This window comes from Passer montanus, unplaced genomic scaffold (assembly GCF_014805655.1).
Source record: "Passer montanus isolate IOZ18808 unplaced genomic scaffold, ASM1480565v1 scaffold2, whole genome shotgun sequence".
NCBI classification, from domain to species: domain Eukaryota; kingdom Metazoa; phylum Chordata; class Aves; order Passeriformes; family Passeridae; genus Passer; species Passer montanus.
The window spans coordinates 23,314,414-23,329,456 of NW_024366591.1; the positions used below are offsets into that span (position 1 = coordinate 23,314,414).

Below are 15,043 nucleotides of genomic sequence, written 5' to 3' on the forward strand. Positions count from 1 at the left end.
AAACTCACTTGTAAGCATTTAGGTAAAGAGGAAAAATAAAAATACTGGCAAGTGCTTGCATACCTTTTGGGGTGAGCAGTTCTTGACCTCTTGAGGCCCCAAATTAGCTGCTTCTTTTCCCCTGTGAATAGATGCCTCCTAGCTAGGATACCTGCTCCACCAAGAACCAGCTTTGTTTAGGGAGGGTATAGAAGCAACTCAGAATCAGCAAAGCACTGGGAGCTGCACCCCTTGCTCCCTGGGGGCTGCACCCAGACATGATGCTGCATGGGCCATTGCCTCTCCCCAGTGGAATGGTGGCAGGCAAGGTTGTGGTGGGCAGGGCGAGGGGCCAGGTGAGTGGAGTGACTGCTTCCCTTGAGAAGGGACCACTGCAGAACCAGCTGTTTCTCCTTTCAGCTGGTTAAGGGGGTCAGGTGGCTACACTGCATCTGTTTTGGCCACCAGGCAGTTCCATGTTGAACATTACTATGTTATTCACCAAGACTATTCAGAGCTTGCAATAAATTCATTTTAGCTCCCAGTGAGTAACTGGAGAGGCTGGGCTTTGCTAATTACCCTACCTCCATCAGCTGCCATGCGCCAGTGGTCTGTGGTGATTACTGAGAATCGGACTGCATTTCATAAATCAGTGTGAATGTGCCATTTGACTGGAACAGCCCTCCACACTTGGCTCCATTTTTCTTCCTCTCCCATTTTTTTTCCCTCCCTGTTTTGTTTTGCTTTTAAACATGAGTGATCATGAGGCACAGCTCTCATTAAGGGTTTCTGGTTTGCATGAGCTGCAGAGGTACAACACATGCTCCAGTCATGGCTTGTACCATAAAACCAATTCAAAATAAAAGCTTTCCATGTGAGAAAGATAGCATTTGAGGCTAATGCATCCTTACAAACGTAACACTATAGGCTGCTCATGGCACCAGACATCTCCAGCACAGAGCAGTTCCTGAGAGAGCTGCTGGGTGGGAGTCTGCCAACACCACCCCAAAAAAAAATCCTGCAAAGTCCTACTGCTAAGTGCCAGGAGTTTGCTCCACTATCCAGGAGGCTCACAATACTGCACATGATCTCCTTATGCTTATTCTTTTTTTTCTTTTCTTCACTTATTTTTCGTCTTTTTTTCCCCCTAATTTTACAAACATTGCTCTTCACAATTGGACCAAATTAGAACTATTTTGAGTCAGAAAGCTAAAAACCAAGACCCTAATCCAGACAAGTTGAAAGCATAGAACAGGGGCTTGATGTGTCAGCTGAGAGCCACAGTCACCAAACTCCTGAAGTGGCTCAGACTGTTTTTCTGGCTGATGTGGTGGGCCCTTGATTCACTCTTTCTCTAAACAGGACTAGAAATGTTCCATTCATTGACACTGGTGTTTGCACTCCCAAAACACATTTTGGTTTCAATGAGTCAACAATTTCTAATATTTTCCAAATAGCAATAGCTCAAGTTGTTTTTTTGGTTGGGTTGGTTTTTTTTTTTGGTTTTTTTTTTTTTTAATTTTTTTTTATGTAGAAAAAGTGTGTGCTTCCTGGTGAAGGGCACAGCAGATTGTGTAGTAGTGTAAGAAACATGAGAATGTGAATCACTTTCCATTTGCCTCTCTGCTGCACTCCATTCTCCCAGACACTATGAGCAAGGCAGAAAAATGGAATCTAATAAAGCTCCGTTTTAGCCTGACTCCTTAATATAATTCCTATAAATCCTGTCCTTCATACCTCTCTGCTCTCTTGCTTCATGTTCACTGAAGTATGTGAATTTCTAATAGCCTAATTTCTAATATGTAAATTTCTAATAATGTTTAGATGGATGTCTGATGCCTAAATTATCCACAAAATTTGAGAAACCTTTTCTTACGTACCAAAGGAGTTTCTTTGCTTGTCCACTTAAAAAAATTGATTTATGAAACTTTCTGGTGTTTTCTTCTTTTCTATCTTTACTTCCCAACCAGAAAAACAAATTCTTCATTTTTTAATAAATTCTTCATTTATTAGTTATTTCAAGTTAGAATACTCAGTCCTTTGAAAATTAGATCTTGAAATTTGTAGAGAAACTAACATGGAAAAACAACTTTGTGATGTTTTGACATTCTCAGAATTCCTTCTACTGCCTGGGCTTTTGGAAAATCAAAAAAGTTTTCCCAAACTTATAAACATTTCCAAAATGTTTCAGAATCCATTATTTGAAAAAAAAAAAGAAAATTTATCAAACAAGTCAACCCTAAAGTGCATTTTTTTTGAGGAGTAGTATAGGTAATGGATAATGACAAAGAAGCATTTTTGCACCCAAATGAGGAAGAGTCCACCTGCAAATGTTCTCAGTATGGTATTTTTGCTTTAGTTCATCACTGTGAACATCATGTGCAAGGCACAATGATAGCCATTTAGAGCATTGAGTTTCTCAGCAATGAGACATGAGAGTAATGTTGTGCTGTCACCCAATTTCTGACTACCTTTTATGTCACTCTTCTGAAATGTTACTGAATGGTTCTTCTCTGGAGTCACATGCAAACCCATTTGGGAGACACTGTAAAACTGTTTACTATGGGTTTGTCTGCTCAGTAAATGAGATTTCTTTGTATTTCATCCACTTGATTTTTGACAGATCTTCCTTTTTGTTCCTAAAACTGAGAAGGCAGCAGATGTTCAGACAGAACAGCTGTGTTTGTAAGAGACATGCTTTAATCTAACCCCTTGCAAAGAAGTCCACTACTTACAAGCTGCTTCTTGTAGGCGGGTGAATCACTGTGGCTACCAAGGTTCTGACACTTGCCACATAGTTCCTAAGACTGTAATGTCACATCTAAATGTGCTGACAATTCTGTGATCCCACTTTGGCCACAGTCTGCAGACTATGGAGGGACTGCCTCAAAACAAAATTCAGCACCTCACTAAAATAATGGAGTATTGCTCTCAAAACATTTAGAGTTTTATGAGGGTGGTCTTCAACTGGACAGGCTACTTGCTCCTCAGTAGCCCAGTTTGTCTCCTGAACAACCTATGACCATAAAGGTGTTAGCATAACATTAGTGAGTGAACTGGCACGGGGATTTAGATGCATACACTCTGTGTCTACATCATCCAATTGGTTTTTCCATATTTTGTCTCAAGGACACTGCAAGTACTGCTAATTGTCTCTGAGGCTGCATCTGGAGCAAGGCACAACCCACAGGTGAGCCAGTGTCTACCAGACCCATATATGGGCTCAGGGCTTCTCCAGGCATGAGCAGCAAGGGCAGCATGGATGTCAGAGTCCCAGCTCATACTCGGCTCCTGTAAGAGACACTGCATCTTTCAACCACAAACCAAACAACTTACAACATTGTATAGTGCAGAAAATGACACTTCCAAGTGTATTTATTGAGAAATAGTAAAGATGTACATAATTTTACAAGCTTTTAATTTTAATTTACATTTTTCTTAAATTAGGTAGGCCCTAATAAACTATAATCTGCTAATACATGACAGAGACCCTTGGCTTCAAATCTCCAAAATGCTGCTATTGCTGGGATTTTGGCTAATGTCACTTCAGCTCCTCTTCAGCCATACTAAATACCATATTCATTTACAGCATATGCCAGGTGTCAATCCTATAAAACAGAGATGACTTTTGAACTGAAACCCTGGATCTGGATACAACTTTACCTCTAAAACCTAGTCTTTCCTATCGTGGGTCAAGCCTATATTCTCCATAAACTCTGCAGTTCTGATAGGATGTAAGATGTCATCTGCCCCAAGATGAAGAGTGCTTGTATGGAGGACTTTATTTGGCCTCATCTCCCTTGTCAATGTTTACACTGGAACACACTCTGCATCTGCTTCAGATGCAAACACTGCTGCTCACACTGGATTGAGATGGGAACAGATCTGGGAGCAAGCTGCTACCTATATCTTTGTGCACAATCTCCAAAGGCATCTAAAAATAAGCGCAATTTTTAGGTTTTTCTGCCCTCTTACTGAACTGCACAGAGTTATGTCTAAGATACTCGCCTGTGACTGTAATCACACAGTATTTGTATTTTGCCAGCTGACTACTCAAATACTTAATGAACATTCAGGTTCTGTACAGAGAACTGCTTTTGCTTTTTCAGCAAAATTTTTTATTCTATATTTCATTTGCCCAAAATACTTGCAAATGGGGCCTTGTGCTCAATCTTGTTGTTGAGGAGAGGCTGAAGGGAAGGTAGTTTCTGATTAATATGCTTCTGAATTAAAATGCACTCAATGTCAAAGTGACCAACCTTCAATTTAATCTTCTTAGGCCCATCTGGAACAGTCTGGCATGACTGTCTCTGCCTTGGTTATTTTCTCCTCTGTTTTGTTCATGCAGGAAAATATATCAGACTAATTTCTCTCTACAAGGCAGGCATGTACTACACAATTTTATTTAAAGATATATAGCAATTTTTGCTTAGCAATAGAGTATTCATTCTCTGAAATTTTGTTTTAGAGTTTTAGTATTGCAAAGCCTTTTGAGCTACATCCTTGAATTTTCTTTGGATACATGTCTGTGTGGATTACTTGTTTTAACAATTAACTTCCACTATGGTGGCACACAGAACCGTGTCATGCTCTGTGAAACTTCCCTCCTTTACCTCCATCTCCTCTCTAGAAGTCCATATATTAATTGAGCCATATCTGCCACAGAAAGCTAAGCACAACTCCAGTGAAGGCACTGCAAACCTTTAATAAGAACCAATGGCTGTTGCTGGGCTACTTTTTGTTCTTTCATTTGATTAGGAAAAGAACATTGAAAAGCTGAACAAATAACTTGAGAAATAATATTACTTCATGCATTTAAATAACAATATGACATGTCAAAAAAAAAAAGAAGTGAAAAAAGCTAGTTAACCAAACAAATTTTTTTTGTTTTGTCACATCTTTTACATTGAGATTTTTATGTAATGCTGGAACTTGAGAAGGGTTTCGAAGTTCTTTCCCATTCCAGTAGAAAAACTTTTTTTTCCTATCTGAAAAACTAAAAAAGCTGTACTACAGATTTTTATGACATGTATTTCCAGGTACTGAAAATATAAAGAAGATATGCATAATTCAATTTTTGTTTTGGACACACAAATCTATCACGCAAATATCTACTTAGTCCACAGGGACTTCATATGTGGCGAGTCTCATGTGATGGCTTTAAACTGCCCAGTGATAAAAAATTATTGTTTGTTGTGTGATGACTTGTATATCCAATTCCAACACAGCAATGAAATCCATTTTTATGAATTTATAGAGGAAATTCACCTTGGACTTGTAGTGGCTTCGGGCTTTCACCTACCAAGTAACTTTCTTGAAACCTCAACAAAGTTTAAATGAACTAAGTTACTACCTGGTAACTCTGGCATATGATGGCTTCAGAGCACAAAGAGAAGATTTTCACCTCAGTGCTGACTACTGTGCTCGTGCAGACATCCTGGAATTTGCCTTTAACATCTTCTCTTGCAAATACCTCTTCACACAGTCAGTGCACATTCAGCCTCAGGTGTCTCCACATACAGTGTTAAAAATTGAAAAAGCAGTTTCCACCTTCTGCCATGAGAGATGAGCCACTTGCTGTTATTACAGAGTGCTCAAGCTGCACATGGAACATTAAGGGCCCTGTGTGCAATATGAATCTTGCTCATTTTCCATAGCTGAAAGATAGAATGTTCAAAACTTGCAAGGTAATTGTTGCTGTATGGACCGTAACTTTTAATAGACATTATGGAAGCTAAGGTGATATATTTCTCAATGTTTCTTCATGAAAATCACCTCCTTATCCTCTCCTCAGATGCCTGGCATGCTATTGAAATTTCTTTTGCAAAAACATTTAGGGTTGTCCCTGTGTAAGTTTGTTGAGAAATCAAAAATGGATGAGAAAAATCATGCTGACCCAAAACAAAATACACAAAAATGTGGAACAGAATGGTAAACCTATAAAAATGCTTTTCTTTACCAAAGTGGACTATTCTCCTGAAATGGCCGATGTCACCAAGTCAGCAATTTCAGCAGCTTGTGTTGACCCTGAATATGCTAAATGCAGCATAATTTCTACATCTGACAGATGGGAACTTCTTTAGTAATTTTTCATCCCTAATGAACTTGTATTTTATTCCCCATCTGGGATTAACTCCACATTTTCGCCTTCCCGTAATGCCACCTGAACACTTCGTCTGCTGGGTGGAACTTTGTTCTGTTCTAGACAGCAGATGCACTCATTGTATGGCTCTCAGTGGACTCACTAATTAATGAATGTGGCTCTTAGTTCTCTTGCTGGAGATCAAGAAATGATGCTGAAGGTGTTAAACACTATTTCTTCTTTTACCTTTCCAGGTAGCGGTCCCCAGTATCAACCTCCCAATATTTTCTTAATTTTTCTCAAAAAATCAGTGGAATTATTCAGAATCCAAATAAAAACACAAACTTTCCTTTATTTATTTTTCTTACTGCAACAAATACTTAAATTCTTTGGTGCAGCCCTGCTCTTTGATTTCTTTGAATTTCAAATTTGGTCATGTGAAAAATTATCACAAAGGTTTTTTTGTTTATCTACAGAGTTTTTAACCAAAATTACATTATAACACACGAACACAGTCTTCTCTTTAAGGCACAACACATCATATGCACATTCTCTTTGCCAAACTTATAAAAGAGACAATATTATATAACCCTTTCCCTCCCCTGCCCCCACCCCCCCAAAAAAAGAAAGAAAAATTGCATCCACTTCCAAAATCAGCTGCTAATAAAGTCACAGTAAATTATTTTCATCAATAATTTACACAAATTACATGTCTAGACAGGATTGTCATTATACAGTCTGAGTGCATTCCAATTCAGATTTTTTGGGTTAGGTAGGCTAAAGTCTGGTTCAAACCTCAGTGCTGAGAATATATCCCATTTTGAGGAATGTTGTTGAACACCACCTTGTTGGCTGGAAAATGCGTTTTGGTGCTTTGCCAGTTCGAGTCCTTTGTTCACTCCTGTCAGGGCTCACTTGGTGTGTACCAGCAACCTCCACAGTTTTAATTCATTTAAAAATGTTGCATATATAAGACCATAGAGCTTTCTTACGTAGCACTAATGCTTTAACTCCATTCAGCAATCTGAATTCTTCAATTTGGAATTTTTAATTCCAAATATTTCTTCCCTTCTTAAGACAATTCATATGTGTAAAGCCAGAGGCATTGAATCACACATAAAAATTCAGTGTACTTGAAATACGTATACATATATATATATGTATGTATATATATATATATATACATATAAAAGGATCACCAGCTTTAGAACACAGTTACAAATACTCTAGTTCCAGTGCTTGATGGAGAGCCAAGAGGTCCGAATGACTGGATATCCTCCAGAAAGGCATGTTGTGCTGTGTTTGTCAGAGGAGGGAAAAGGTCAGGAAAGAGGAACACTGTGACACAGGGCAGCATACCACACACAAGGATAGTTAGAGATTATCAGCACCTATCTGGTGTTTCTGGATTGATTTTTGCTATTCAAGTACTGACAAAATAGATCTGAGCTACTGCTCAATTGAAGTTAAAGTAATTAGATGATAGCCTTTCTTAACAGTTTATTTGGAAAATGCCTGTTACTTAGTAAAAGCCACTTGCTTATTGTTAGCATGCAAGCCTGTGCAAAGGAGCATTAATAGTAAATAATTTGATGCTCCACTTATTTGACTGCAAAATACTGAATCATTTAAAGAACTATATGACTTCCATGAAAAGATGCTTCTCACTCAACACTTCAAAACGGAGCAGAATTACATTTTTTCTCCATCCAGGCAGAAAAAGAAATGCATTTGGATAAGAAAATAACACATTTCTAGTTTAAGAAAAGATAATTTGTATTGCAGAAAGCATCAGTGTCTGTGAGAGATGCAGGTATACACACTATTCTCCTTCAATAATTCATCAGAACAGAAAAAACCACACACTTCCATATTGTGTTTAGATCTATTTGAAATGTGCTATATTCATCCATCTCTCTGAATTCTACATCTATCCATGCAATATAGCCAATATTAAGGAAAAAGCATGCCCAACCTGAAAGCCCACAATCCAACCACCACTGTTTAGCAAAAATTATAAAGGACCCATCACCAGTACTGTACCTATATTAAGGAACCATTTGGAATGAGCATTTTGGTGATTTCCATTGTTTCCACTCCAACTACAAAGCTAAGAGAGTGCTTAATTTTGCTACATCTAGCACAACAAGATTTACATAATTGGTCCTGTACAGACATTGTGAGGAAAAAAATCAATTTCTGCACACTTTCATGGGTTATACTGGGAAGCACAGCACAAATGACTATTTTGATGTTTCTGAACATTAAAAATTTTTCTGCTGAAATTAGACTTGAATTATCATGAGGAAACTAGGAAACAGTTCTTTTTTGGAAACAGATTTGGTGCACGATCTCTACATTGTGTTCTTTTTCCTTTAGCATATATGTCTTTCTTGAAGCAAATTATATTTTTATCATATTTGCCTCAGTAAACTATGGATCTTCATATATCTTAGCAAAAAAATTTGCACAGTCCTTTAGATGTTTTCCACATTCTCTGTAACACTTCTCTTGAAGCATTCCCAATTTCAGCATTTTAAGAAAAACACCACTCAACCATCATATCATAACCCTTTCTATCTCTTCTGTTTATCTTTTAATTTGCTTGAAGTTTGTCAGACATTTTTTCTGCATTATTTTTCCATCTGTTTTAAAAAACTTTTTTTTTTTCCCTTTCCAAAGTGAAGCAAAGCAAATGCTAGAATCCAAATGGTTCATTTTACTCTAAGTGTTGATCTCATCATGCTCTTGTTGGCTTGCATCTGTGGACTGAAGTTATTTGTCATTTTGTGCAACACTGACAGAAATGCAAACAGAAAGGCTTGCATTAGTAGCTATGTATCACACCAACATTTCAGAAGACAGGTTACCTTTTTTGCTGCCTGTTCTTCTTCTACACCATCCCCAATTACAACATATACTACTTTTCTGCCAAACCTTTGCATTATTCGTTCAAAGCAACTTTCTTTTCCTGGAAGATAAATGAGATAAGAGTTCAGAGTGAAGTTACCTGATTAGCTGCATGTTCCTCATCTCGGCCATCTCCAATCACAACATAAGTTATGTTAGTGCCAAATCTGGACACTATACGCTCAAAACAGCTTTCTTTGCCTGAAAAACAATGCACTATTTATTCAAGCTATCAAGTGAGTTATGGTGAAGCCTTACAGAGGATTTTTGCAGTGGTAAGACATTGCTACTACTACTTTTAAAAAGTTCCCAACCTTGGGATTTAGAGCCAAATCTGGTAAGAAGCAATGGATTCCCTTAGTGACACCAAGATGTTTCAGGTGAAACTAGATCTCTTAATCATTACAGGAAAGCCACTAAGACAAAGGAATTAGCAGCACTGCAAAAATGAGTAAGTTAGCAAATGAATAATTGAATTTAAATATTTTCTTATGATTGTAATAATATTATTACAAGGAAAGTCGAAATTTTAATTCTACTGCAACGAGTGATGTAGTAATGAAAAAACTTTATTAAATGATGACTGAGTTGTGCCTGATGCTGCTAGAACATGCTTTTTCCTTGTGAAAACAATTTATGAAACATATTGCAATGCTTTTTTCAATGAACTGACACATTCCATACTATAAAGGTAGGTATAGAAATGAAGCATTCATGAACTGATGATTAGTAAAATCTGCAAAATTATCAGTCATTGTATGCTGCATCACATTTCACAGGAATGACTGCTTCTCTTGGTTTACAGTTTTGGATGCAATTTCTGGAAACCATACATTTCCAAACAATAATGCACAAAAGGCACACAGTTGTGAACAGAATGAGGAAGTGCCCTTTTGTTATCCAGCAACACAGGTTCTGTTAGTAACAGTTGTCATTCCCATCACTGACATGCTATGCCTTGGGAAAAGGTTTGTGAAGCTATGGCCTGGCTTGCATAGAGCTGAAGGTCAGAGCACAGGCTAATTTAACAGAATTTCTGCTCAGATTTGAATTCACAAAAAACTTTTCTTCATACTCTTCTAAGATTTTTGTTTTCTGCACTATACTGAGGAGTTTCTGAGGCTTTTAATCATCATCTCTATTCCTTTCAGCATCATTGAAAATAAGGTGAATTTGGAATTCTTTGACATAAACACATCTGAACACATGCAATGCTTAAATCTTATAACTAAAACTGCTAAGTGTCAGGGAAGTGTTTTGGAATACATCCATTACTGGGAAGAAAAAAATGTTATTCATTGCAGTCAGAATGGATGAAAGAATAATTTTCTTACCTATTTTGGTTGCACTGTATATATTTTCAATAGGAAAAGCTCCTCCTAAGCTGTATAGTAGAACTTTTGCAAGTGCTGGGATAAGCTGGGTTGTTGTTACCAACACGTTTACACAATTACTCCTAAAATGAGAGAAATAGTTTAAGTTTAAATAGTTTTAAAACAGTACCCAAATATTGATGAGATGAACCATCTGTGGAGAGCACATTAAGGATCCCTCAACATTTACTTCCATTCACACAGTACAGCTGCTCAGCACCATCACTTACAGAAAATGTACATAAAACCACTGGTGAAAGCCTTTAAAAATATGTAGGCCTGATTTGCAGGAAATATTCCACACTGGTTTATAAAAAACATGTCTTTCAAGGTGCATTGAAAGCATAATTTCATGCTGGCAATTAATGGTCAGTAGCTACCAGCAAAATAAAAGGTTTAAGAGAATGCAACCAAACCATGTTTGGTTGCTCTTTTATCTATCTTTTATCTACACTTTTCTCCATAATGGCATTGCTTTCTTCAAATTTAAAGAGTAAGAATATCTCTGAAGAGAGGGAGAGGTAAGAATGATCATGTTAATAAGCTAGCATTGAATGGTGAGGATGAAAACTTGAATGGAGAAGTTGTGCAGGCCAGAGAACTCAGAGCTGAGATACTTTTGGCACTCCCAGGCTGGAACATGAGCATGGCCATGATGGAGACATGGAGCCAAAAGTAAATACTTGTGACTTTTCCTTCTGGCATTTCCAGAAATTCCAAGCAAGACCTTAGACTGCTATTTTCACCTTTATTTATCTCAACTTCCCATTATAACATATCAGTAATGTTTAATTGAGTCACAGGTAGCTTCTGAAGGTTTACAGTTGTACAGTTCTTTGAAGACATGACAAGACTATTACTGAACAATCCTGAGCGAAGGATAAGTTTTTCAGACTCATCCACCAATGCTCAAGTGGCCTTCATTACCAAAAGTCTCTCTAAAGACTAACAATTCAGAAAGAAATGCAGAGCTAAATACAACAGCTTACACAAATTTGTTACTTTTTTTCTCCTGAAGTGCTTCACATATTGTTAAATATACAATTAAGAGATAAGCATATTGCAAAAGTTGTTATGTTGAAATCAAGGCTTTTGTGTCTTTCCCAGTTTGTTCTTTCCGCTTGACACTGACTCTTTTCCCAGACATGTTCAGAAAGCAAGACGATTTAATGTTCTTTTTTGTCGTTTAAAACTAGCATTTTTTAGGATGTTAAGACACATATTGCATGGCTTACTAAGCGGCAGCAGGGTTCACAGTTTTATTGTTTCAGAGGAACAATATGTTTTATGTCTCAATATTGGGAACTCAGACTCTTAGTTAAAAGAGATTTTTGCTCTTGTGAAACTAAGACATACTGGTTTGCTTGAAAAGACAGAAGAAAAATGCCCTTATGTTCTGGTATCTGTACAGTATTTAGGTTGCATTGTGAATAGGCGCAAACATTGGAGGACAGAACAGAGAGCTGTGGAGTTCAGAGAATGCTGTCCACAAGGTAATAAATTAAAAGCTGTCTCAGAATTCTACAATACACTTTCAATGTACACACGTTTGAGAAGACATTTAATACTATCTTTAGTAGGTGCTGGAATCAGCACAAATTAAACCACTTTCCACTTTTCCTGTGTTCTATTCAAAAGTCATAGTAGACCTGTTCTGTTTTTTAAAGGCACTAATTTATTGTAATCTAAAATGTAAAAAAAAACCCATTACATGTCTAAAAACTAATTTTACAGCAGACTCGGATACATACCTTGTGCTGATAATTGATAATGATTTAAGTGCATTTGTAAGCCAGGAGTCTGTTAGAGCTTCAATCTCTGCTCTTAATTGCAACCATGCATCTCTTTTAGCAGGACCCAGGAGTCCTTTAATGTAAGAAAAGTGAGAAAAATAGAATTAAATTCTGTATCAGATAGGGTTTATGGTCATTGTTTCTATTTTAAATTCCACTACAACTTGAAAAAAAAATCAAAGAAAATCTATTGTCTTCAATAATCAGGAAATCATAGATTTTATTTGTACTTCACTATATCAAGGAATGTCAGATAGTATTTCAGATAATAATAATAATTAGTTGTATTTCTTTATGTATCAGGCTGCATTTCAAAGTATTCCTTTCAGAAACATATTTTTAAACCAGCTCCTCCCACATACATTATTCTCATTATCAGCGGCAGTGACAAGGACATCCATGTCATTGGGATCATAGGTGAAGATGGTCACAAAAGAAGATACTTTAGAAACAACTGTTTAAAACTGCCCTACTTATGACTCTGCAGGTAGTACACATACAGAAATACATTTGTTTGCTGATGGCTTGCTCTTCATGTCCTGTTGTAGTTGGTTCCTTTTACAGCATTTAGATCCTGAAATGGCTGCACATCTTATGTTCTCATATCTCAGCTGGTCCTTAGAAGTTAGTCCTCAAACATCTCTTTTTGGGTATAAATTGTCAGACATTTAAAAATATCCAGCCTGTTGAATGTTGAGATATGAATTTGCAGGAACCAATGTATTTGAAATGTAGATTCAGAAGAGCAGAGAAATAGGCTTTCTGACCTTTAGTATCCCTCTTCTCTTTCACACCCTACAAGTGATGATGACTGTCTTCAAAAATCAGAAGTGAAATAATCTAAAAATATATGGATTAATCTTGCCTTATAATTTCTAGCAGCTCTTTTGAAATAAACAAATATCTGTAAGTTAAGAAAATCATTAAAAAGGCTAAGATGTGGAGGACAAATGAAGAAACCTGCCCATTAAGGGTGGTTTCTATTTCAGATGCAGGATATGTGGGAGACAATAAAAACCTTAATCCAGTGCACCACATATCTGCACTCTGTTTGCAATGTTTTGTTCCTCTCAGTGCGTTTCCCTGTGCAGTGCTCTTGGACTTGTTCTCTTATCACTGTTAAAGGTTTTATGAAACGCAGCAGCTTCAGAATCTTAGATGCATCAGGAGATACAAGAAAACCCAGTAAGCTTTTGGTTAACACTGTTTAAAGAATTATTAATACATAACAACTCTATTCACAACACCAATGAAAGGCAAAGTAGGGCAAGTGAAAGTCAGCCCTCTACTACCACTCTTTGGTCCTATTCTTCCCCCTGTGGTAAGGAAACACTGAACTCCTAAGAGTGAAAATACATGACTGTAGCAATTACTGAAGACTTCTAAGTATTCCTTGTCTTACAGTCTATTGTTGAGGGGGTCAGTTGACACATTTCCCTCCTCAGAAGCAGGCTGTCTGTCTCTGCAAGGCACACAGGACTCTCCAGAACAGATTCTTTTGGGTCTGCTGCCTGTTGCCTATAATCTGCTAGTGCTGACATAAGTGAGTCCATGAATTAAAGCAGTAACAGCAAAGTTATTGTCCCATATGAGATTTGGACTTACTGGAGACAAAACTGTGTAAGCTCCAGTCAACAAAAGGGAATATTGCCATGACAGTGATAGAGTTTTCTTGCATCCACTGGTGAAAATAGACTATGAGGTACCCAGCAGAAAGTTTAGAAGTTTAGTGTTGTTACCAACCAGATCACGAAAACGTAGGAAGGAAATGGCCATCCCCAACCAATTTGTGCTGTGAAACTATACAATGTCTTTCCTAGAACAACAGCAAATCTGAGGTAGTCTAAGTGGTTCAACAAACCAGTAAGGTTAAGACTAGCTGGCTCTGAGGGAGGAAAATGAGCTCTGTGGAAGCTAAATGGAAGCTTGCTTTGTTTTCCCAACTGCATTTCCCCTGCAAAGCAGCATGTGGCTTTGCCTTTATAGTCAGTAGCTTTCTTCAGTCATATCACTCTCCATTCCCTCTGGGACTTCCCAGCTTCCTTCCCTGCGACACAGCTCATCACCATGCAGCTCAGACTGATCAGCATTCAAAGTTGGTTTTGATAATTGAACTCACCTCCTATGTTGTTCTTGTAAGTATTATACAACTCTTTTACTCTTCTGTAACGGAAAGCCAGCTTCCTCATCCAGTCAACCCCTCCTCTTACACCTGTTGGCAGACAAAGGTTTGCACTACTTGCAGCTGCATGGAAGCCATCAGTTGCAAAACTGTAGGTACTGCAAACACCCAAAATACAGTAAAAATAAATACAATGTATTCCTGTAAATGCTCAAATTATTTCATCTTAAAAATAAATTAAAAGAAAAGAAATTTCTGTATCTTACCTTAGGTCTTGTCCATTATCATCTGAAGAAACATCATCTATATGAACTTGATCGCATTCCTGTTAGAAAGAAAAGAAAGCAAACCTAAATGACAAATTTATCTTATGAGAGAGTGCATTCTTATGGAAGCGTCCAAAAGGTGTGTGGATGCGGCACTTGGGGACACGGTTTAGTGGCGAGCATGGTGGGCTGGGCTAATGGTTGGACTAGGGGATATCAGAGGTATTTTCCAACCCAAATAACTCTGTGCTCAGCACGGGCTTAGTGCGGATGAAGAAATGACTGGTGCAGGCCAAGGACTGCACCAGAAGGTGGCAGCCTGTGCACACCCAGCGTCCTACTGCCATCAACTTGTTTAAAAGAGTAAACTTCAACTTCTACACAGTGCAAATCACTAGTTAAAACATACCTTCAGAAAAGCAATATGCAATTTAGAGGTGATTTTTAGGAGTAAATTTATCTTAATTGTAAAGCCACCAGAATTGCAAGTCTCATTTACAGCCTCCCTAGTACACCAA

The 15,043-nt window shown here is 37.6% G+C and overlaps 1 protein-coding gene across 14 annotated transcripts in view; it reads right to left on the reverse strand.

Annotated features, from left to right (window-relative positions):
- Positions 1 to 6,387: 6,387 nt before the first annotated feature.
- The window catches only part of EYA4 (EYA transcriptional coactivator and phosphatase 4), a 141,239-nt gene continuing 132,583 nt past the window's right edge, over positions 6,388 to 15,043 (reverse strand). For 11 of the 14 annotated variants that reach the window (XM_039707584.1, XM_039707588.1, XM_039707585.1 and 8 more), the window contains 6 exons: positions 14,526 to 14,584; positions 14,257 to 14,417; positions 12,096 to 12,210; positions 10,306 to 10,427; positions 8,933 to 9,032; positions 6,388 to 7,359 (listed from right to left, as the gene is read on the reverse strand). In XM_039707584.1, the coding sequence (XP_039563518.1) occupies positions 7,266 to 7,359; positions 8,933 to 9,032; positions 10,306 to 10,427; positions 12,096 to 12,210; positions 14,257 to 14,417; positions 14,526 to 14,584 (651 nt within the window). In that variant the 3' untranslated portion in view covers positions 6,388 to 7,265. Of the gene's footprint in view, positions 7,360 to 8,931; positions 9,033 to 10,305; positions 10,428 to 12,095; positions 12,211 to 14,256; positions 14,418 to 14,525; positions 14,585 to 15,043 lie in introns of all 14 variants that reach the window. The other 3 variants (XM_039707597.1, XM_039707591.1, XM_039707592.1) reach the window with 1 other exon arrangement.